This window comes from Liolophura sinensis, chromosome 9 (assembly GCF_032854445.1).
Source record: "Liolophura sinensis isolate JHLJ2023 chromosome 9, CUHK_Ljap_v2, whole genome shotgun sequence".
In the NCBI taxonomy this organism is placed as follows: domain Eukaryota; kingdom Metazoa; phylum Mollusca; class Polyplacophora; order Chitonida; family Chitonidae; genus Liolophura; species Liolophura sinensis.
The window spans coordinates 19,841,799-19,867,023 of record NC_088303.1 but is presented as its reverse complement, the minus strand read 5'-3'; the positions used below and the strand labels follow the sequence as shown (position 1 = coordinate 19,867,023).

General features: G+C 38.2%; 1 protein-coding gene across 1 annotated transcript in view; it reads right to left on the bottom strand.

Annotated features, from left to right (window-relative positions):
- Positions 1-25,225, bottom strand: part of LOC135475678 (apoptotic chromatin condensation inducer in the nucleus-like) — a 30,633-nt gene that overhangs the window by 4,278 nt on the left and 1,130 nt on the right. The window contains exons 3-15 of the mRNA XM_064755607.1: positions 23,922-23,970; positions 22,903-22,919; positions 22,488-22,584; positions 10,986-11,657; positions 10,437-10,560; positions 9,457-9,958; positions 8,869-9,032; positions 8,328-8,403; positions 4,600-4,663; positions 3,880-4,019; positions 2,933-3,064; positions 1,862-1,976; positions 744-985 (exon numbers count right to left, since the gene is read on the bottom strand). Of these exons, the coding sequence (XP_064611677.1) occupies positions 744-985; positions 1,862-1,976; positions 2,933-3,064; positions 3,880-4,019; positions 4,600-4,663; positions 8,328-8,403; positions 8,869-9,032; positions 9,457-9,958; positions 10,437-10,560; positions 10,986-11,657; positions 22,488-22,584; positions 22,903-22,919; positions 23,922-23,970 (2,394 nt within the window). The remainder of the gene's footprint in view (positions 1-743; positions 986-1,861; positions 1,977-2,932; positions 3,065-3,879; positions 4,020-4,599; positions 4,664-8,327; positions 8,404-8,868; positions 9,033-9,456; positions 9,959-10,436; positions 10,561-10,985; positions 11,658-22,487; positions 22,585-22,902; positions 22,920-23,921; positions 23,971-25,225) is intronic.

Here is a 25,225-nt window from a genome sequence, read left to right as displayed (position 1 = left end):
TTGGGTACTGTTTAAGCCCAGATTGGAACAGCCCAAATTTTAATGTTGCACCTTTGCAAGAATTCCACACTTTGAAAACAAAGTGAGAATGTCCAAGGATAGTGCAAACCTTCAGTCATCAAAGTACAATGCATCTGCTGTATCTATCCACAGTACTACTTGGGGATAAGGCATAATCATAACTGTAAAGCTGTGTCATAGAATTTTGTTTGTCCTGCATTACTTGCACATTGCCAGTTTGGATTTATTTTCTGGATTGGTGTCTCACATCGTACTTAAGAATATCTCACTTATACTGCAGCAGCCAGCATTATGTTGGGAGGAAACCGGGCAGAGCCAAGAGAGAACCCACAGCCATCCTTAGGTTGCTGACAGACCTTTCCATGTATGCCAGTTTGGAAGTGGAGCTATTAAAAAGTTACATACATACAAACACAATGGTTGTTAACTGTATTGGCTTTCGCCTATGTAACTTACTAACTTGTCCACCATGTCTTCTTCCTCTGTAGACATTCTTGCCCCAGTCATCGAAGTATTACAAGTTCCACTACCTTTCATTTTTTTTCTCAAAGGTTCATTTTCTGTGATTCAAGTGCACTAGCTTTTGCTCACTAGATGAATTGTGAAAAGTTTGGTGTATAATAAATAGGTTATTAAGTAATACTGGCTGATATGGACTCAATAGAACTCACCCAAATCAACCTATATTCATTCAAAAGAAACCTGCATGCATGCATGCTCACCGTGGCGTAGCAATGTGACTTGATCTTGTCTATCCAGAAGCCTCCCTCCACCAGGGTACCTGTCCTCTTCAGAAGCTCTGTCAGCTGGAGAAGGGTGAACGGCCGCACCAAGTTACACACATGTACAATCTTTGTTACAGGATTTCGGGGTGGGGACGGGGATCTCCGCGCCTTCTCAGGCTCTTCTGTCTCTAGGGGGAGTGATGGAAGTGTCCTACTGGTCTGACGGACAATCATGGGATCTGTAAGAGTTACAAAAGGGGAGGTTACTAATGTGCTTACCTTGAGTTTTCTTAATAGGATCAGGATCTGTAATCTTTGCCACTTTTTCAAAAAAATATAGTATTTAACTAGAATGTTTCATGCTGTATTGCACTTAAGTGATGGTCAAGTTTTGCACTAAAATGAAGGAATGACTGGTTAGGGCTGCATGCCACAATGGGCAAATATTAAAGCTATGCATGTATATCATTACTTAGTCAACAAAGATAATGCAAACAGTATCTTATTTGTTTTACCTATCAATACATCCACAATGAGAATGACAATATTTGTTTCACATGGAAATGGTAGAAAATGTTTCCTCAGTGGGTAAATATTCCATTCGTTAGGTGGAATGAGTGAATTATGACCTAATCAAGCGGATAAAGTACTAGTACAACAGTTCTTGGAAACAACTCTGAACAAAATGGTACTGGGTTTGTGATAATCTTTGATACAGAATAGCCCAGATTGGAACAGCCCAAACTTTAATGTAGCAACCATGCAAGAATTCCATACTATAAGAGCAAAGTACGAATGTCCAAGGAGAGTGCAATAATGCTTAAATGCAAGAAAATTAAATAAGGCAAAACTTTTCACATTAGCGAAACAGTTAAATCAGTGAACAATTTTCAGTAAACTATAACCGATTATTTGAAACTTAATTTGTTTTAACTATCTGCTTCATTAGACCAAAAGAAGGAAAGAATTGTAACAGGCAAGAAAAATTAGTTTTCAGCCAATCACGTTAGCTCAGCGTAACCTAGTGCATTGAAACAGGACTTGTTTGTCACTTATTATTACATGTAATGATAACTTTCAAAAGCATGTCTATTGGGGTAGTCTAATCAGCTTACCATTGCTGACCTCCTTCTTCACCTCCCTGACAACCATCTCCTCCTTCTGTACAACCTCAACTACATGTACCTTCTCCTCGCCGTCCTCTTCTTCATCACTCTCATCAGCAGGTCGCTGTAAAACAGGTCCACAGTAAACATAGCCTTTTGATGATTTTCTGTAATTCTGGTGTTCTGACAATGTCATGATTATTGCCCAGCGAGGAACCTTTGCCACCTGGAGTCATTTGTTTCTGGGTTTGTGACAATCTTAGGTACAGGATAAACCCAGATTGGAACAGCCCAGAGTTTCAGTATAGCACCCATGCAAGAATTCCACACTTTTAACAGCAAAGTCAGAATGTCCAAGGAGAGTGCAAAATGTTATAAATACATACATACAAATTGTTAACAACTGTAATGCAAATGCCAGGAACAATAGAAGAACAGTGGAGACTAATGCTTTTTTATACCACACTGAAAAAGCATTGAGGCCCTTAGGTTTTCCCAGTATGTGATATCATCCAATACCGCTGACAGTGACATGGGATCATGTATCAGTCGGATAATCACTGTCTACTTTATTAATGAATCATCAGTTAAAGGAGGAGAAAGCAGAAGTATTCTGTATTTCCCAATTAAACATCATTCTCTTCTTGAACGCCACAATATCGTTGCAATATTGCTGATGTGGCATTAAGCCATAATCACTCATTCATTCTCTTCTTTATCACTTTAACACTGGCAAAATTAATTCTGAGTTACATGACAGCTTATATCATCTTGACATATAATTTGGGTATGCCCACTCTTAGATATCGCTGGATGGCTAAATCATGACACATCTCCGACATACATTTAATAATTATCTATTTATCTGATTGGTGTTTAACGCTGTACTCAAGAATATTTCACTCATAAGAAAAATGGCAGAGACCGCAGGTTGCTGGCAAACCTTCCCGCGTACAGCCGGAGAGAGAAGCCAGCATGAGCTGGACTTGAACTCACAGCGACAGCTTACGGTAAACGGTCTAGTAAAACCCATATTTGATATTAAATGGTTCCCGTCAGGACAACATTTTCTTGACTCACCTGTACAACAGTTCTCTTGATCTTTATGTCCCTTTTATCTTCCTCTGTGTCTGACAGTGAGCCGTCCATCATCCCCAGGTCAAGGATAGGGTCAGCGGTCAAGGCTGTTGTCTTTATCTCCGGTATCAGGCTCTATAGCAAGTAGACAAAAACTCAGGTACAAAAACTTCTGAGACAAAGACTTCCATGTGAGATTTGAAAGTTGCCTTGTGTTCGAAAACGGTTAAAGCATGTAATATCTGGTCTTGCAACCGTTACAGACAATCTACGCCTGAACACTGGAAAGACAGCCCAGCTGCCAAGAGCTGGTGTGGATTCCACAAAGTCTTTTATGACTGAAGTCAAAACTGGAATTCTCTATTAAGCACTGGGCTGCAGATATCAAAATATTGATCACTTCATAAATGTTAACTGGGTCAAAATTTGAACTTTCAGTAATAAAGAGTGTAGTGATGCGGTTTTTACATATCGGATTTGTGGACTCTACCCCAGATCAACCCAGTAAAGAGAGCTCAACCAACCTCAGAGGATGAAGGCCAAATTAATATTAATTAATAATGGAAGGCTAAAAGCCTAAATTTAAAACACAAAACAAATCAATGGTGGAATATCCCTATCGTGTTATTGTGCTCTACATGTGTTCAAAATCTGACCTCAATACATACAGTACTTTTTACGATACCACCCCTAACATTTAGTTTAACATTGATTCTCATACATAATACACTAGGTCATGAATTTACTTTATGGTATTTAATACGCACCCAACAATGGAATATCCCTCTTGTGTTATTGTGCTCTATATGTATGCAAAACACGAGCTATGTACATGCAGTACTTTTTAAGAAACCACTCCTAACATTTTAACATTGCTTCCACTGATACTGGACACTGAAGCTCAGGACATATGCTAAAAAGTAGATGATATCAGCTGAGTACTAGTGTACCTTGAGCGAGTCAGTGGAGATGTTGACTGTGGTAGTTTTGCTGGTTGACTTGGCGGTGGAGGATCCCCAGCGTCTCTTCCTTGCCGGCTTCTCTGTGCCCTCTTTGGTCTCTGTGCTTCCCCTCCCTCCATCTTTGTCATCTGATACGCACAGAAAACATCTCACAGCATAAGTACACATTTCAGAAAGCATGAAGAACAGAACATTATCCTCACTCATGTCCATTAACAAAAAAATTTGTACAAATTTATTACAAATACTAACAGTCACTGTAATTCTTCAACCTTTTCAACCACTAAAGCACTTGTTTCAGTGTATTGTATGAAAAGGATGCTAAAAATGATTTGCTTGCTTATTTAAAGATGCAGGCTTCATAAAACTGGGCAAATTATTTCTCTACACCCACATTTCTCTCAGAATGTTTCAAAATATTAATTGCAGATGTGGTTGGAAAGGTTGAAGAATTAGGAAGAACTTCAGCAAATTTCAGTCCTTTGATATGGCCTGTAACATAGAAAGTACCACTGCACTGCACATATGATACCCACATTTGTATATAAACAATAACCTTTTACACCGAAACTGCAGTTGCAGAGAGAAATGCTGTTAACAGTTTCATATACTGCTGGGATTAAAGGCTTACAGCACTAATGGTTTATATGTACACTGTGGCATGATAATATAACATTTATGCCTGGTCAAGAGGAAGAGAGTACAAACTTGGTCTAGAAATCCGCCGTGTAGGCTTGGTGGCGGCGCCAGTGTCTTCGGTCAGAGTTCTGGTCTGTAGACATAGTAAAACACAACAACTCCCAGTTAATAACATGAATGTAAAAATGTTAGCATTTGGGACTGCACCATTTCTTTTTCCATAGTTTCTGGCTCCTGATGATATGGATAATGGTGAATGCAAGTACTTGCAATAGAAAGCCATTAGTTATACTGATTCTGATTCTTGCACCTTTAATTTTACGTTATTCATGCAACCCAAAAAATGCAGTCCAATTTTACGTTAAACATTTTGAATTTTGGTTGACTCTTTTAGGAGAAAGGGTTATTGTCAATTGGTTAATTCCAATTTTTTTTTGGAAACTTTTTTAACGAAATTATCGACATGAATTCCCACCCCCCTATCCACTAAGTACCGTTGACCACAGTTGATTAGCGAGCTGGAAACCCAGGTAACAGTGCGTTTCTAATTCATCTCCAAGGGCAGACTTAAGGTTGGCCTACACATGGCTCATTAGGGTCAACGGTCAGATCCTCAGTGACAGAGTTAGGCTTCTTCATGTTCTTAGTGCAATGTACACACTCTGGCACAAGTCATAGAGTGAAATACTCAGGTCATAAATGTTGTTCACAATGAGTTTCACATTGAAAGGCAGTCTTGACTTTGAAATGAACATGCAAGACTGTCCTTAAGGATGTTGTTTATGAGTATTCAAGTCTCTCTACAGCACCATCACTATTAACATGCTCACATATACCATCACTGGTACACAAGCCTCTCCAGTTTCCAGGGTTTGTATCTAAAGGGTTCCATGTCACTGGAAAAACACTGCGCACGTATGTCACATGAGACACAACAAACTACACCACAAATGTCATCCAGTGAGCACATCATCTTACTGTCAATGTAAGAATCATGATGACTGTCACATAGCGCGTGCCATCAGAAAACACTGTCACTGTATGAATCACCAAGACTGTCACATAGTGCGGGCATACCAAGAAGAACTCCTAAAACGTATCGCCAACACTGTCACACAGCTTGTGTATTATTAGGAAACACTGTTACTAGACGAATTGCCACCACTGTCGCATAGCGTGTCATGTCAGAAGGAATTTCACAGTATGAATCACAAAGACCTTCACATGGCATGTGCATTATCAGGAAACACTCACACTGTACGAATCGCCACCACGGTCACACAGTGTGTACATCATCTGAAGCACTGTCACGGTATGAATCACCACCACTCTTACCTACTGTGTCATATCATCAGGACGGCCACAGAATGAATCACAAAGACTGTCACATGGCATGTGCATTATCATGAAACACTCTCACTGTACGAATTGCCACCACTGTCGCACAGTGTGTACATCATTGGAAGCACTGTCACGGTATGAATCATCACCACTGTTACATATTGTGTCATGTCATCAGGACGGTCACGGAATGAATCACAAAGACTGTCGCATGGCATGTGCATTATCAGGAAACACTGTCACTGTATGAATTACCACCACTGTCACACAGTGTGTGCATCATCAGAAGCACTGTTGCTGTACGAATTGCCACCACGGTCACATAGCGTATTTACTATCAGGAAACACTCATTGTACGAATCGCCACCACTGGTACGTGGTGTGTGCATCAGAAGCACTGTCAATGCACGAAATCGCCACCATGGTCACATAGCGTATTTACTATCAGGAAACACTCACTGTACGAATCGCCACCATTGGCACGTGGTGTGTGCATCATCAGAAGCACTGTCAATGCACGAAATCGCCACCATGGTCACATGGTGTATTTACTATCAGGAAACACTCACTGTACGAATCGCCACCACTGGCACCTGGTGTGTGCATCATCAGAAGCACTGTCAATGCACGAAATCACCACCACAGTCACATACATGTAGTGTGTGCATCGTCACAAAGTACTATCACAGAAAACACTGTCACTTTAGGAATCACCATGGCTGTCCCACAACATGTATCCTCAGAAGACACTGATTTTAGCAATCCATTTACAAATACGTCAGGAACATACACAGCCATACAAACAGTTTATCCACATCACATAGCACAGAGATGTGCTTACTGAAGACAAATGGAATGTCTCTCACTGCGCGACCCAACAGGCACTGGTGTCTCTGAATTTTCTTAATAGTGTCTACAGAAGGTATACATGGGAAGCTCTGCCTGATTGTCACAAATCAAAAGGTTTGAGTTGACACACAGTAAAGTACAGTTCCATTACGTCCTCAACAGTACCAAGATTTCTGTACCAATCTCTGTGGAATTCATCGTTACTCTTTGATTCCTTCCAGATTGATACTGGCAATGTTGATGAAGAGGCCACACAATGTTAATCAGCCATTTGCTGGCCACATGTTTTACACAACGATGTTTAAATCTTCGGTTATCACTGTTCAGGGAAATTTCCAGATAATACCAATAGTGACTGGTCTTCGTAGTCTTGTAACTTTTGCAAGTCTGTGCAGGCTTGCAAATGGAGAACTTGTACTTGAAAAGCAGTTTCCATGCTGCTTTATAGAGTAAGACCATCACCTGATGTCTGGTTTTGTGCAGGGCAGTCAGATATCACACAATGACGTTTGCAGATGGGCAAATCAGAATCTTCATCCCAAGGAAGACGTACAAATGTTCACAGATCACACAAGCAATGCTTTCAAATGGTTAATCGTCCACTGACAGTCACAATAATCCCAATTCCATGTGATGTAGAGGTTGTATATAAAATGTCCACATTTCGTAGTACAGAACTGGACACACCAAGCAAACAGTAAGATTCTAGGTTTGTAGAGCTGAATTCACCAGTGGCAGTTGAGTGTGACAGTTTCCCAGAGGCTGGGACCTCCCTTTTGAAGTTCTTATCACTGAGGGAGACGGTTACAGGCATCTTCCTTTCGATTCAGCTGACAAATGAGCTACAGGTTTTGACATCTCTTCAGCCAATAGGAGCACATGTGTTATGGAAGTCAAGGGTTTTGACTGGTGGCTCATCTCCATACATCTGCCAAGCTGTTAACCTCTATTGTATGCATTGGAGACAACAGAATCAATGGGAAATGCTCCAGGGAAGGAGTGGATTACATTCAGATTGAGTTAGTTAATCACAACAATCTCCACTAGTCAAATCATTCTTAAGTTAAAAACAAATAGAAAATGACCATTACAATGTCTTAAAATTCCATGCATTTCCGTAAGAAAAAATGTTTTCTTCGCACTTATGTAAAGAGCCTTTGATAAGGAACAAATAGTTATAATTTCTCAGAGATGAAAGCACAGAACTGTCAAAAAAAAACTGACCATTTTATATGCAAAAATTTAGTAAATTTCTGTAATTTTTCTAAACAGAATTTCAATATGTGAAAAACTAAAAGAATTCTGAATTCTGGATAAATCCTGAAAACTTTCATCTCTGCTTAATCAATTCATATTAACTTTTGGAAAAGATTGTACTTGAGGTCTGCAGATAAATAATTATAAACAGATCCTCATCTGTTGGAAGATCCCAGCTTAAAAGCATTGCAAACAACACTTAAGATTAAGCCTGACCCTTAAAATATGTGATACACAAATTAAACAAAGATTTCTTGTCCAGAATGATGCATTAACCTAAAGTTTCTCAACTCCTTCCCTGAAAGCATAGAAATAAAAAATAAAAGTACTGCACAAAGGCTGAAACTCACCTGTTCTGAATCTTTCACATTATCAGAGTTTTCATCAGTTTCCATGGAACCTTCACCATCCTTGTTTTCACTGTCACTACAAAAGAGCAGACAAGGAGGCATTCCCTCCGTATGTGAACATGTGTGGTATTACGTGAACATGTGTGGTATTATGTGAACATGTATGGTTTTATGTGAACATGTCTGGTATTCTGAAGCAGTTTATTAGTGCCATTGCATTGTGCTAATGTTATACAGGCTTATTATTTTCATGGAAATTAATGGCATACATATACAGCACTTTCATTTACACTAGAGTTGCTTGAGTACAGAAGACATAGAACCATTGGAATACTTTCAGAAGAAATATGTAGAACTTTCCCCACAAAACCTGAAACCAGCAAGATACTGGATACAAATACCCAGAGAAATGGCATTACACATGGCACTTACTTTGGGCAGTACCCACGTTCACAATGACTGTTCAAAATCCAAAAACAAACTTCCACCTTTAAAATAGCCTGAAGTCTTTAGCCATGATGAAGACAAGTTATGCATTTACCTGTCCTCAGACTTTGTATCCCTTTTGACTCGCCTCTCGTTTTCCTCTCGCTTGTCTTGCTTCTGTTTCTTCTCATCATCTACTGCCTTCCTGTTAGCGTCCTCCCCTCCAACATGAACATCTCCGGATTCCACCTTACTGTCTTTACTTTTTTGGACCGCCATCTATTATGAACAATATATTAGCTTCCAAGTCAGGTGACAAAGACCCATGAAATGTGCCAAACTGAAGTGAACTTTGCAGGTTGCTCAACATTCTTAGCAGTAACCAGTATATCATGTTAACATGTACTAGCTGAATTTCCACCAAAGCTGGCACAAAGCTGACAAGAGATTATACATGTATCTCTAACAAGATAACTTTGAAACAGTCATAATGTCTGGAAATATTTTATGCCTTCAATCCATGTTCTTATAAACTACACCCACTGTAAACCTGAAAGCAAATTTATTTCCTTGGATTTGAGTTGCCTCAGAGCAGTAATAGTCATCCTATCGGTGGGAAACACGGGAAATATAGACAGAAACATGCCTTACTCAAAGAATAGCTGATAATTTGTGCGCTTTTCATTAAGACATGTATACTCACCTCTCCATTTTCTACTGCACTATTATTAATCTCTTTCTTCATCTTTGGAGGAGACCTTGACCTTGACCTTGAGCCAGAGAATGACCTCGACCTAGATCTGGAGTCAGAGCTAGAGCTGGAGCTTGACCTAGATCTCCTGAGATGTTTCTTCTTGGTGCTAGAGCTGATGGATTTCACTTCACGTGGGGCAGATCTGGGAGAAGAGGTCTCCATTTTAACCTCCTCAAGCACTGGTGGGTTCTCATTTCCTGCTAGTTTAGGATTTGGCTCTTTGGGAGAATCTTTTGGTGATCTCGACCTTGAACGAGGCTTCTGTCCCTCCTTAGAGATCTCCTGTGCTTCTGAAGTCTCCATTGGGGAATCGGGTCTTTGCCTTTCAGACACTTTTGTGTCTGATTTCTTGTCTTCTTCCAACTTTGATGACCTACGTTTTTGTACTTTTCCCTGTGTCCTCTTCGGTGACCTAGACCTTGAATCGGAGCTAGAGCTTTTACTGGAAGAACTGATGGTAAGGAAATGATGAAAACAATATGAGATATGTACTCAAGAAAACTTGAGTTTTTCCTCAAGAAAACTTGAGTGCTGGCATCAAAAGTATCATTTTTGTGTATTTTTATGTTCCAATCAATGGATGGAATACACTACATATCACACAATCAATGATACTTTCGTCTCAATCTGTATGCGTCTTTAGGGCACGTAATTGATTCAGTCGAATAACTTGTCACCTACACTCTCAAGACAGAAGCCTTTCACCAATGGGACTGCTTTGAGTTCAAATCCAGCTTATGCTGGCTTCCTCTCCGATCGAACGTGGTAAGGTCTCACAGCAACCTGCGGATGGTCGTGAGAATCCCCTGGGCTCTCCTCGGTTTCCGCCCACCATAATGCTTGCTGCCATTGTATAAGTGACATATTGAGTACGGCATTAAACACCAATCAAATACATAAATCTTAAGACAAAAAGATAAAAGACTTACGATCCTGATCGAGATCTGGAGGATGAAGATGAAGAGTCTGAAGATGCCGAGGCTTCACTGGATTCAGATGACCTTTTCTTTCTGCTTCTTGCTGGTCGTTCACGGAGAGACTTTTGTCCTCCTTCTAAACCACAAAAAATGAAAGTATATATCTTGTGAATATGAACACATTCTGAACATCAAAACCAATGGTGAAACAAAAAAAAAAGAGACTTAACATGCCACATAATAATCCGAAAATATGGAAATTCAACAGCCTTCTATGCCTGGAGACATTGTAAGACCTTTGGTGGTGGTTGTAAATTTCTTCCTTTACAAGTTGTCGGTCTATCAGCCGACAAACCTCCTGAATCGGAAGGGGTGTGTCCCAAAATAATAATATAAGTGAAATTTGTACATGTATTTGTAAAAATAATGAAATTTATGTACATGCTGTTCAGACTTTCTACAACAGATATGTATGTCTCTCATGTAAAACATATGGACCTACATGACAATATGTCTTTGGTCAGACATAGGAGACTGCATTACACATATATACCACTATACCTGGATTGCTTTCTTCTTTTTCTGCCGTCTTCTCTGAAACTTTCCTCTGTTTCTGGTCACTCTCTTCAGTGTCTGCTCGCTTTTCTTCCTCTGTGGGATTTGTGTCCATGGTTTCCTTGGTTCCTTTCGTACTGTCAGTTGGTACTGTTGTACTCTCTTTGGGCTGCTCTTCACTAGGTACAACATCTTCCCCTAACTTCTTATTATCAGCCTGATGACCACTAGTGTCTGTTACTACCACAGCAGGGCTTGACTCTTCACCTTTCTGGACCGATGCAATTTCCTCTGCACTCTCCTCCTTCTGCTTTGAATCCTTTCGACTCCACCTACGCCGTGACGACCGCTTCTCCTCAACAGGGGCCATCACCTCGGCTGTAGCATCCCCATTACCTCCCTTGTCTGCAGCAGTGTTGTTGTTGTTGCTTATTGTGGAGTCCCCTGATCGCCGACTGCGCCTAGTTTGACGCATGTTTTCCTCTGGAGCTGAGGGTGTGGCCTCCTTGGGTTGGTCTTCTTGGCTTACTGGTTTACTTGGCACTTGATCCCCTGCCCCCACTTCCTCACCCTTGGGTTCGCTGACACTTTGGTCCCCGGCACTTGCTGCCTCACTCACAGCCTCTTGTCTTTGTTCTTCCTGACTCTGCTCAAGTAAACGCTGACGCTCTTCCTCTTCTATAATACAGAATATAAAAGAAACTGAGATATTGTAAAACACATTTTCAGCATCAAAATAGTCAAAGTAGCCATAGGCCTTGTCTTACTTTATGATTTTGGGGCCTTTGGTGAATTTGACAATGTAGCCACGTGATTTGTACTTCTTTCCAAATTTCAAATCACAATCATCAGGACATCACAATGGGTTAAATCTGATAAGCAAAATACAAATGAAGTTCTTGCACACAGGTGAAACACTATTGCATTTATTGCACATTATTGCAACAGTTGCATGAAAAAAAAAAAGAGTACATTTTAAGAGGTTGCTTGAGGCTATTTTCAGGAACTTTTCATGATGATGGTCAATTTTCATGGTTGTACGAGTGATGGAAACAGATGAACTTTCCCACATTTGGAGAACGAATATATGCACATGATAATGGTGGAAAACAAGCATCCTTCACCAACCATCAGACACTGCAAATGTCCACTCGAGTGTCATGGACTGCTTATTGACTCCACAAGCAATGAAAGCAAGGGAGTCTGCTTATTCTTTGTTCATAGCCTGGTTTTTTCGAGGTACATAAAGGTCTAAAAATATTAATTTTGGTGATGAAACTCACATTCTTCCCCTATGATAATTGTACCATCCCATTTCCCAAACAAACCTTAAAACCTCTTCCTAAGATGAACAGAAATCTCTGTTTCAAGAAAAATTCGTAAAATCAACAGTCATGTTTGAAATTTAGGTCTAGTAATGACGTAACGTCAGGAATAATGTAGCTTGGTTGTTAGAATGGAGAAGTGGTAGTGGTATTATTAGCACATCTGTTGTGAGAATGAAACAACGGAGTACTGCAAAGCAGGTGGCAGAAATGTAGGTCTAGAACAGAAACAGTGTACAAAGCATACATGTATGTAACTATAATGCCAATGTAATATACACTGGACCCACAACACTTACTGCTGTGGAAGTTCTGCGGACACAACATTGTGTCTGTTCTTTTAAACAGCCACTTAACTTGAGCCCAGGAGTGAGAAATGTGAATTAAAGAAAAATATACTCCCACATCAGACAGTATACACAAATCAAGCCTGTGCCCTTCATACCATTTAAAACTGGCAACCCTCTCCAAGAGAACAGCCAGCTTATTCACAGCAGATGGTTTTCACTCGTATCAACTGGTTAGAACTATGTGATATTACTGTAGATCTTCAACCTTTTCCACCACTGCAGCGCTTTTTTTCAGTGGAATTTATGCAAATAATTATGAAAACGACGCTAAAAATGTTTGAGTCTTTAAAGATGCAGGCTTCATAAAAAAGTGCATATTAATTGTTTACACCTCAAAGCTCTGTCAGAATGTTTCAAAATATTGGTTGTAGAGGCTGCTGAAAGGTTGAAGAATTAGGGTATCTAGTCAAACCATTTAACATTCAGGAATGGACAGTGTTCTTGAGTAAATAAACGAGATTGATGGTAATAACCCTGAATTATATCATACACAATAAAAGTCCCAGTGTATACATGTACAACTTGGGAGACGAGATAGAAGCATCGGACTAAACAGCTCAAAAGACGATTTATCATCCTCCCATAACATTTACATACTAAATCTGTCATCACAGTGTTGACTAATTTGATTGTGTTTTATACCGCATTCAAGAATATTTCATTTATACAAATGTGGCACCTTAACAGAAAAACTGGAATATCTTGCTCCCAAGATAATACACTAACCTCCATGATTATGTAACAGCTTAAGCTTACATTCAGAAGAACCCTATATTCAGAACAACTTTAACTGCGATATACTTCAGCTATGCATTATCCTATCGTAATCTGAACTCAAATGTTTGAGACTGTATCATAAAAGATGGGAAAGCCATGTATAAGCTACATGTACACAACTTCGAGTCTTTAACCAAAGATTTTTGGGATGGATGAAGCAGAATAATTAAGGGATTGACTGGAAAAGATGCAATTGTTCCAATCTTCTCTGTACCTTTTGTGTTACCCTCCAAGCCATGATAACAGCCCAGGCAAATTACACGCAGACGTGGCGACCACACCCTGTTGTATCATCCATGTAAGGCACAGAACACAGACAAAATCAGTCGATAGGCTAAAGTTGCATGTAACAAGTGCTTATACATATACATGTAAACATCAAGTCTGTGAGCTGCCCGCTGATTGCTAATAAGAGCATTCTGCTCAACATAAAAATACAACAGAGATAAGTCATCAGCAGCACAGATATATAATTTCATAAATGATGCGGCATAAACACCGCAGCACTGTCAAGTCTTCCATTCAGTATTAGGAGCAGCAACATTCTAATCTGAACATCTTGGACATCTGTGACAACATGGCTGCTATACAACCTCTTTAGGCGGAATCGTGCCTCCTTGACTAGCTGTATAATACATCAACATGTAGTTCATCTTGACCCCAGAATTAAATCCAAATTAACTTAAGATTATGATGAATCATGCAATTTCCCTTTTAATATAGTTACATCAGTGTGTACGTACAATGCAAGTCATGTCACTATCTCATTAACGATATATAGACCATCTAGATTAACATGATCATGTCATTACAATAACACGTGTACATGTAATAATTTAATACCTGCCTGAACATTCCTCACTGGCCTTTTGCATAATGCTCTAATAAACTTTACAAAAATTTATGAATTCAGGAATTCCTACAACAACACATCTACAAAACACATGGTGTAAACCAACAAGCAAATGGTTATATGTCCAAATGATATTATGTCTGCATAATTTGTAACTCAAGGGGGGGGGGGTGTTCCCTCTATGGCTTAGTGGGTAGGATCCTCTTGCCAATGCGGTTATTATGAGTTCAAGTCTAGCTCATGCCGGCTTCCTTTCTGGTCATACATGTAAAAAGGGAGGTATGCCAGCAACCTTCTCTGCTCGGTTTTCTCCCTCCATGATGCCGTCATAGAATATGTAAAATATTTTTCGGCATGGCATAAAACATGAATGAAATAAATAAATAATTTGTAATAAAAGTATATTTTAAAAGAACAAAGTCTGAGATACTAATTCGTTAAAGCTTCTCATACCGTATAACATTATCTTTGTCAAAACAAGTACATGGGCAGTAGCTGAATTTTACATCTGAAGTCTTCAATTATACCCAATAGTTTAACAAACACTTTCCCACTGATAATTAAACAGGTGCGGTAATAGTAAAAATGATGAATGAAAACATATGTGGTTACATGCACCAAACCTACTTACTGGAAATGAAACCAAGCCCAGATTAGCAGTAAACTCAGCACAGCTTCTGATATTACAAATGGCTTACGTAATGTGGTTGTCACAGGTGCTGCCACATGCTTACGTTACATTTCATGTTCATGTACATGCATGTGACTGTTCCAATCATGGCTCTGACTACTGATCTGCCAGGTCCTGGTGGGGTGACCTGTGAAAATGCTGAGGACTGTATCAGAAATGTGCTACACACTAAAGAGCACATGGCCTCATAGGCCAGGTCACACTGCCCACAGCCTCTTCCTGTCTTACCTAAACGACTGGAATTTGCCAGAAGTACCCCTGTCAATCCCCTCTTCTCACAGACTGACTCTATCAAAGCGCAGCTCAATAAATCCTTGAGAGGCAAAACCTTCTTAGTGTGTGCAGGTCTATTGTATCAGCCAATATCACACAGCTACACATGTGCTCTCATCTCACTGGCCTCAAGGTTGTCTAGAGAGAGGCTCAACACTGGGGGGCTTCACACCAATGCATGGTGGCCCTGTCAATGAGGCTCTCAATAAGTGGGGCTTGAATCATACTTGTATACTGTATGTGTATCAACACTGTATCAGTTGAAGTATTCTTATAATCACAATATTTGAGCATACTTTGAAAGCTATGATTAATACATAACAGGTAAAACACATGGTAATATTATTAATATAAATAAATGAACATGTGTTCTGCAATTTGCAAAACAACCTAAGCTGTTGTTTAACAAGTCCACCCCTAATGAGCCTCTTGCATGCCTGGTAATTTCGAAATACTATTGAGAACAAATCCTAACATTTTCCCACAACATAAACTGCACCTAAACTATTCATTCTGCTACATGTTTCATACACAACACACTAGTATAAGTAGACTTTGTGTCAAGCTGACAGATGATTTTGTGAAAGTTGAATTTTGATACAATAACATGATCACATTTCAAGTGTAAATGCAAAACATCACTGCATATGCATGAGCTGCAGGAGGTACACATAGCTGAGTTATAACAAATCATAAGTGTCTAAATGAAGATTACTTTAAAAGTTTTCTTAAGAAGAACTTGTACAGTATTCTATAAAGCAGATAAAATATACATTTTTGGTTGAAAATGAGAAAGTATATATTGGGGCAAGACCTGAATGCTTTTAGAGACGATTTATATTTGACATGAGTGAATGATTAGGGTTAAATGCCACACTGCACTTGAAAAAAAAATTGCAATGTCATTTCTGTAAGATAAAATGTCTCTAATATCTTTGTCAATATGTTTACTATTACAAAATTATAGTTTATTAAATTATACTCTGCTTGAGAATATGGACAAGTCACTCAAAATAATTTTGTGTTTAGGTGCCAGACATATCAACAGCTCTGTATGATAAGCTTTCAGAGGCAGTGGTTAACCACACAGCATGAAAGTTCAGCTGTAAGCACTATCGCTAAACCTCCTGGATAACACACCATATTAGCACCATGCATGGGTGTCAGGGAGCATGAGCATATAGTGATAATTACCAGTATCAATGACATGAACTTTGATCGTGAAGTCATATGAAAACTTGAGATAGTGCAAATGACAATTGCCTGTAGTTTCTGTAAATTGTACTTTAATATTTCTGTTTACACATACCAAAAATAAAAAAAAAACCAATCTAATGTGAAAATGTGTGCACATTGTATATTTGTCTACATGCATAAGGATGCCCTTGGTATCAGGAGTTTAATAATCCATGTACACTAAATGACCATAAATTTCTTCCTTGATTTTCCTGATTCTGAGAGTTCTATTCATTTTAGATAATTGTTTTGAGGTTTCATTGGAACATGAGAAGATATTCAGCTGAAGAGTTTCAGCATCAAAAATTTCACTTTGTTACATTTATTTGACTCTTAAAATGCACTTTTGTGAGCAAAATTTTAAGTCATTTAGGGTACATACAGTGACCAATGTCAAGATGCGGTTACATCTATGTTCTACAAACATTTGCACACAATTCACGATCAATACAACTCTTGAAGCAAAGCACTGACAGAGTAATCCAGTAGCTGAATGTTGTGAGCTTATTGCCAAATATTAGTTGCAAGTATTATCGTTTCTCTATCGTCATGAGCAGAGTCAATTGCCGATGGGAGTGATTACCTAGGTAACCCAGACTACTAATATTTCTTTATCTAGTTCACTGGAAGTTTATGCTGTACTCAAGAGACTTGTAGGAGGATGCCCAGCATTTAGTCATATGGCAAAATTATAGATGTACATTTTCCTCAACAACCAATAAAAATGGTCTTCAGTACATCAGTACAGTACCACTCCAAATGTCTGTCTGGAATCAAGTATCAAGGTGAAGACTTTTGTGGCGTATCTAGTTCAGCGTATATGTACCAGCTCAGCCTTGGACATATTTCCATTTAAATACCGTAATAAATGAGTGCTTTTTACTCTTACAAAATTACATCACTCATTGGATTCACAAGATATTGTGTCTGGAATTACTTACTACTTTTACTCATCAAGAGTGCAACTATTTGCCTACATCAATATATCTCTACATTTGTCCACAGTACCAAAGCATTACCATGAGTCCAAAAAATCCACATTTCTTGATCTTAGAAGAGTTTCCATTCTGACTAAAACATACAATAATAGGTGTAGGTTTTTAGTCAGAAATTCAGAGAACATTACCAGCAGCTCTGTAATCTTATATTTAGAAAAAGTTATTTGTTCTTGGATAGTACAGAAATGTATTCTGAAGACTGATCTGTATGCTAGATAGAAGAGAACATGCATGATGGAACCTGGAGCTCTTCGACACTCAACAGGCTGTTGATTAACTAAAATTGGATAATTTAAGTGGAAAGATTAAATTTTCAAAAGAGGAAGCTTTTCTTCATGTTTATCTGTTTATTTATTCTCTTTTTTCATGTAGACCATCATTGCATGAACTGAGTGGTGAGCCTATTACAGGTTTATTACTTGATGAAAACTGGAAAAAGCTTTCTAATGTACCTGACAACTTCCATCCAAGCTTCAGACAAGAGCTTCAGCAAAAATTCTTTTGATGTCCTTGAGTAGCAAAGCCAGACTTTACTACATGTACTACAATTTAAGGTACTTTTATCAGTACATGATCACAACATGATAAACATGGTCAAGTGGGCTGACAGTATTACAATGTTGTAACTATTACGGCACTCAACATGCAAAAAGTACATAGTAGACCATGCAGGAAGGAAAAGTCCAAGGCTAATCATTATATAAAGTGGTAAACCAACATCCCCCAACCTGCCCATATATTTCCAAAATCATACCTTAAAAAACACATCTGCATTCATTATTGTTTACATTGAATTTTAAGCGAATACAGCGTTTATTTATTTATTTAATTGGCGTTTTACGCCGTAGGTTGCTGACCGACCTTGCCACTTACGGCCATAGAGGAAGCCAGCATGAGCTGGGCAAGCGTGCTAACCAACTGAGGCGTTTATTTAATTAAATGATCTAGTTTTGCTGTCACAGTGTGGTCTTTATTTAACTTCTGAAGCAAAACTAGATTCTTCTTTAATATAATTCATAAAATGCTGAAACAATGTGTTTTTGCTTATCACATGACACGTATAGATATAAAACTTCGCTTGGAGTAACATGAAATATATACAGTAACATATAATTGACTGCACTTTTGTATTGTGATGCAGACCTACTGTCATTCCCCATGTATACATATAATACAGAGGGCAAAGCCTGTAAATCACATTGTGTGTACTCATACAGGAGGCTATTAAAGTAAGAGACAGCATCTGATTAATGTTTTTGTCCACTGAAAGACTACCATTCAAAGTATCTGGCATTAAATATTTTTTAGATTTTTTTCAATCCAGTAAAAGTTTTTGAAACGTTGTCTTGACACAACTTCAAAATGTCCCCATGATCAAATGCACGGAGACGTCACATTTACTCTCTAACGTCGAAGGTATTTTCTGTATAATAGTCTAAACAGTGACAGATAAAAGTTGTGGACTTCAGATATGAAGGCCCATGTGATAAATAGCTTTCTCAGATATTTGACACACTGTATGTATGGATATTTCTTCCACTGTTTGACCTGTAGTTACAGTACGCAGGCCTACTATATCTTTTACCAGTAACTCCAGTGACCCTGTTTAAATAGCCTGCAGATGCACCGCCGGGGTACTTCTGGTTCTGGTCGTAGCCTCAGGAGGGGTTTGCTGGTCGTTACGTTTTGAGGCCTATTAAATGTTTACAAAATTACAATAAGATTGTTGTACAACTACATTCATGCTCAATTCTGAAACAAATGGAAATAATTCTTAGCACCTTACTAAAATAAAAATGTACATACTGCCTCCGTTGAGATTGCACTTCTATTATAATTAGGCACCATGCTTTTTACAACAGCTACATTGAAAGAGAGGCTTGTGCATTACGTCACATGATCCCAGATGACTACTTTCGCTTTACGTAAACAACTGCATGCAATAGCGAACATACTAAACCGATGAGCACTGTGCTATTTACAGGCATTCGTGGGCATTATTAACATCTCCGTCCATGTTCAATCTGAACCATGGCAATTTAAATATATTTACACACTTACCACTTGATTTTGCAAAACAGAATACAGAGGGAATACAGCAATAGTTATTGTGAGTTCCTGACTTGTGTTCTCGTCCCCGGATATGACCCAAGGCATAAGCTGATTTTCAAGACTTTAACCATACCCAGTTGATTAGACTGTAGCGACATTTGTTTCTCATATGCCGCAGGAAGAGCGGTAAGCTGCTTTGCCTTTAACTCTGCGGAAACACCACCGCTTGCCTTGACATGATTACTTCTTCCACTTCTCCTTTCATGCTGTCTTTTGTGGGTACCGCTAAGTTGAATAACTTAATATTCATTAGCTAATATGTGAGCAAACAGTTCATTTTTTATTTTGGATGTTTTTGAATAATTCAGATACAGGTAGGTGCTGGATTTTTATGCCACTGGTAGAGATTTAGGCTCAAAGGATCTGAAAATAATCATTAAATATCTGATACTCCTCTATCAACAATTATCCCCAAATCTTGAAGGAAATCACTGCGCTGATGGCGACCATCTAGACACGAGCCTTGTCTTGGTACCGTAGGATCATGCAGAAAGGAGCGTGATCTTGAATGGGAAGCACCACTGGGGCTGCACAATGTAGGCAAACAACTGTCGCTGGATTTTATGTTTCAATATTTGTGGCTTCTAAGATGAGAGCAGTACTGACCTAGTTATCATCGAACAATAATTACAATAATTTTACTGTATTTCATAACAGAAAACAGGAAAAACATCTTTTGCAAGAGAGGAAGGCAAAGGAGTAAAATTTAAATTTAAAAAAAATTATATCATATGATTTCATTAACTTTGAGCTTTGTTCCGTCAGATACCGTCTTCTCATTCCCCCAAACCTTTGGCATCCCTGTGTCTCTGATATTTATTATTTAGAAACTGCTGACTTAAGGCTAAAATGAACGACAAAAGTGTATTTGTATAATTTGAACAGAGTGACTAAGTAGGCCTAGGGGCAGATGAATGTGGTTTGGGCAGAGATGATATACTACTGTCCTTACTGTCTTAAGCCGTGCAAGGATAGCAACTTGTTTCATTGGATAAAATTCTCATGATGGTTGCCTCGATTCACATCAGCCATTTGTGCAGTATTATCATTTTATTCTACAGGTTATCCAGTGAAATCTCATTAAAAAAATAAAGTATGATACTTTTTAGTAAGCTTGTGTAGCTTGCTTTGAATTGAAATATTCAGGTGTTGTTTTGTCCTTTAACATCTAACCAGAACTGATTTTATTGTAGACATCAAGGGAGAAAGCATCATTTACAGATTTAATACTACCTAAATTCATCTCCCTTGATCATTTTTTTTTAATTTGACAAAAAAAAAAAAAGGATCTGCAAATATGCCATGATTTTCACTCATTAAAAAAAAAAAAGATTTTTCAAGTGTCATCTTATGTAAGTCAACATGTAAGAATACTGAGCCCCCTTTGTAGATTTCTGTCATGTCAAATTGCAACATCATTGTGTTGTTGTTTTGCAGAGATGAGAACATTTAAAATGAAAGTATATGGACTGTTTTCATTAGAAGAAACCTGGAAACTCTCACACCTCATACTTTGCCCCTTAATTTTTTTGTTACGCCACTAAATTTGTCGCCAAACATATTCGCATTTTTGGGATTTTATCGCCATTTCAATCATTTTTTCTATATCTGCAACAATGGTGATCACCAGCAGAAGCCCCTTAATTATTCTGTAGACCTTAACTCACTGACTTTTTAAACTGTATTAAAGTTCCAAACAGTTAGTTTTATGGGCGGAGGAAACTGAAGAGCCCTTGTGTACTTGTGGCACAGTGTAACTGCCGTACTGGCACTGTCAAACATTTGAGGAATGCTTCGATGGCCTAATGGTTAGAGCATCTGCCTCGAAGTCGGGAGACTTGGGATCAAACCCGGGTCATACCAAAGACTTAAATAATGGTACTTCTTGCTGCCTCGCTTGACGCTTAGCACTGAGAGGTTAGAGCAAAGAAACAAGACTGCTTGGTCCAGTATCAGTATAATGTGACTGGATGGGGTGTCATGTCTGGTGTCTTCAGCACGATACTTCAGTGGAAGCAACATTTTGGTGACATGGACTCGCCCTGCCACAATATATGTACATATACGTATATGTACATGCACCCAATGACTCCCTGTCGTCATATTACTGAAAAATGTGAAGTATGACATTAAAACCCAAGCATTCATTCATTCAAACATTTGTCGCCAAGGCGGAAAGGCCCCTAAGGTCAGTGAGAGAAGGGCACTCTACAACTGATGGTTTTGAGCGACGTGCCCTCTGGATGTGTGTTATATTGTACAAGCACAAAATCATCACACATACATTGACTTTTAACCACTCAAAATGTTTTTCTGTAATACTCATAATGGAAATCAGTAATTAGGAGAAGTAAGTCAACGGAAAATAATTTTAGTTCTTTCTATGATCAGTGAAATCTAAGACTGTGTCGTTTGAGCTTAAAGGCTGAGTTCACTAAATGTTAAAAGTATAAATAAGAAAATATGCTCAGCATAATATGTATATCACTACCAATATACTTCATTTCAAACTCAAGATGTGGTCTCACAAAATCTGGGCAAGCTAGCTACAGTGAAGTTACAAGATGTGAGCTAAGGGGCCACAACTCTGATAAATCACAGACACATAGAAAGAACATACTTCACTCCACACTCATATATATATATATATATATATATACACACATATAAAACACTACAAAGGAAAGAAGAAAAAAAATCTTTAAAAAAAAATATAGACTTCAGAAATAATTTTTCACAAAGATGCGCAAATTCTTTGCAGGAAGAAGAGATGGATTGAATGGCTGGCTGATGGGCGCCATCATAGACTGACAGCACATGAACCATCAATGTATTTACCTTTTGGCCATTTTACAGCTGAAATGTAATCACTTTAAGTAACTAAGGAACCTACCTTCGATTTTTTTCCGAGCCTCCCTCTGGCTCTCTAACAACTGGCGTTTTTGTTCAAAATATTGCTTCAGATATTCATTTTCTTCAGGGACAATCTTCTACAAATGAAGACAAAACAATCAAAGCCAATGAAGGTATAAAGAAACCAGCAGATCAACTGTTTTGGACAGCAAAATATCAAAGATTAAGTTTGCAACTAATTCTTGTTGCTGTATCGCTATCTACCACTGGTTTTCCTTATGAAGCATCTGCTATGTATATTTACATGACCAATTCATAGAAAGCATTCACTCCTGTCAGCAGGCTAAAAATCTGAAGACAAAATTGTACGCATGTATCCACGTGCTAGTAATATGTACAAAAATTTGTGCAAACATCTCGTCACATAGCAACAGAAAACATAAAAAAGGACTTACTTCATTTGACACTCCGTCTGAAAGAAAGAAAAAACCAAAAAAAGATGAGTTATGGCCAAAAATTGTGAGAAATCATGAACTCCAACCCTGCTTTTGATAATCAAACAACAGCATATCATACAAATATAATAATAAAATCAAATATTTTCAGAGGATAATATACATGGTTTTAAATGTTTGATATACTAAAATAAATTCATCAGTCACAAGCCTCTCCCTTGGTTTATGAAACATTAGAGTTTCATGATCTTATTTTTTGGAAAGAATGAATCTTTCATTTTAGATTTCAAAATATGAGCAAATTACAAAATAACACACCCAAATGAAATGTAGGAGATAAAGACAAATGGGCAGTCAAATTTTCCAGTGTTAAAATGTGTACATCTCAAAACAGATTCATCCTGTTCTGGAGTCTTTATTGCCTATTTATGACATGACATTCCTTGACCAAATGGAAAGCAATATACTTTTACCAAATGCAATCAGTGTGAATGCCTTCTCTTTTCCAGAGAGGGTATGATAGCAAGAAGATCAGGTGGAAGAAACCATATGGCTCAGAGTAAACCACTGCCCTTTTCTAGATATGTGGCAAACCTCCTGACATAAGGCCTCGGCTGAATAACAATGTCAGTACCTGCACATAATCGGCCGCACAAGCACTTTACATTAGAACATAATAATTGGGCATGTAAGACATCAGACTTGGCTTTGTTTATGTACATCTACTTTAGAACCTAATAACTGGGCATTGAACATGTTAGATTTGTGCATTTACAGCTATTTTAGGATATAATAATTGAGCATCTGATGTCAGATTTGCATGAAATGCAGACTGATTTTTTTTTTCTTTTTTTTTTTCAATATTTGCAAATCATTAGCATCTTTCAACAAGATTATGTTTTAGCATTTGTCAACAAGACTCATGGCCTAATCAGAACACTGGAAATGTCACAGTGTCATGACTAATTCCGAGATACCTATCTGGTAACTTTTTAATATTGTGTATAAACTAGTCTTACCATCTCCATCTGCACTGTTGCTGCCTCCCTGCCTTTCATCAAGAATGAACTGTAGTAAGACAGAATGCATATGTATGAAGACATCAATTAGTACAATTGTTGGTGTACATTGTGGATGGCAGATGAATGCAAAAGCTAATCAGAACAATGCTAATGGTCAATAATTTGACCAGAACTACAGAACAACCTGCATCAGTGCTCCAAATAAGGGGTGTATTGGCGTAATTTATGCCTCCAAAAATGCATAAAAAATTGAAAAAAAAAAAAGAGTAACAAATACACCTAGGAAAATAAAGATATACATCAGTTTCTACATGCATACATACATGTTATTTCATGTTGATATTCAGAATCACTTGTGACATGAATATAGGAGATAACTCTGTATGGATACAACTGTGCAAAATTCACAATACTTCCTGTTTGACTTAAACTGTCTGGAAACTTGCATTGATTATAAATGACTGACAAGGTACAAGTCGCACACATTGTAAAGCAGGACCCTAGCCAGAACTTGCCATCGCAGGAGATGGCTATGATGTGAGTCAAGACCAGTTTAGATCTAGTTTAAGTCATAGTTTAAATATATATCAATATTAATATCATGGCACCCATGCAGCTCCTTCACTGATAATGAAAAAAAAATGGATATTTTCACATAGAAGCCTTGCTTGCAGATACTGCACAAGTATCACATTAAAATTTATTTCTTAAAGAGAATGAACATTCTTAAAGTACTCCTTAGCAGAGAGTCTATAATTTAAGACCTAAACAATAAGAAATTATTTTACTTAAGTTTATTTCAAATATCTTTGTGATTTATTTTTTGTTGTTGTGATTTCCACTACATCAAACACAAAATGCATCATGGACACGGCCATGTGAAAACTTTCAGAAGAGGAAATAACACAAACATGCAATGTTATCATGGGACTTCTCTTTGTGGTAAGAGGTCAATTACAATGTACAACTACATGTGCCAGTGACAGTTGTAAAATATACTTCTTCAATGGCCAAGACACATTAGAAAGTTTTGCATCATAATTCTCATGGTTACTCTGTTCACAGAAGTTACATGTTCACAAGTATGTGCAGACAGGAAAATACTCAGAGTTTAGATGTTTGGGGCCAGCCTAAAGACCGGAATGATGGACCGGACGGGTGTGAAGACCAGATTTGGCTACACACGAGTGACCATAACACAGAAACTAGTCAAAAAGAGCACATTCCAAGCTATCCAGAAATATACATTAGTATGAAGAATTGCTTTGCAAGGTCTATTTCTTGGACCAGACTGAAGACTG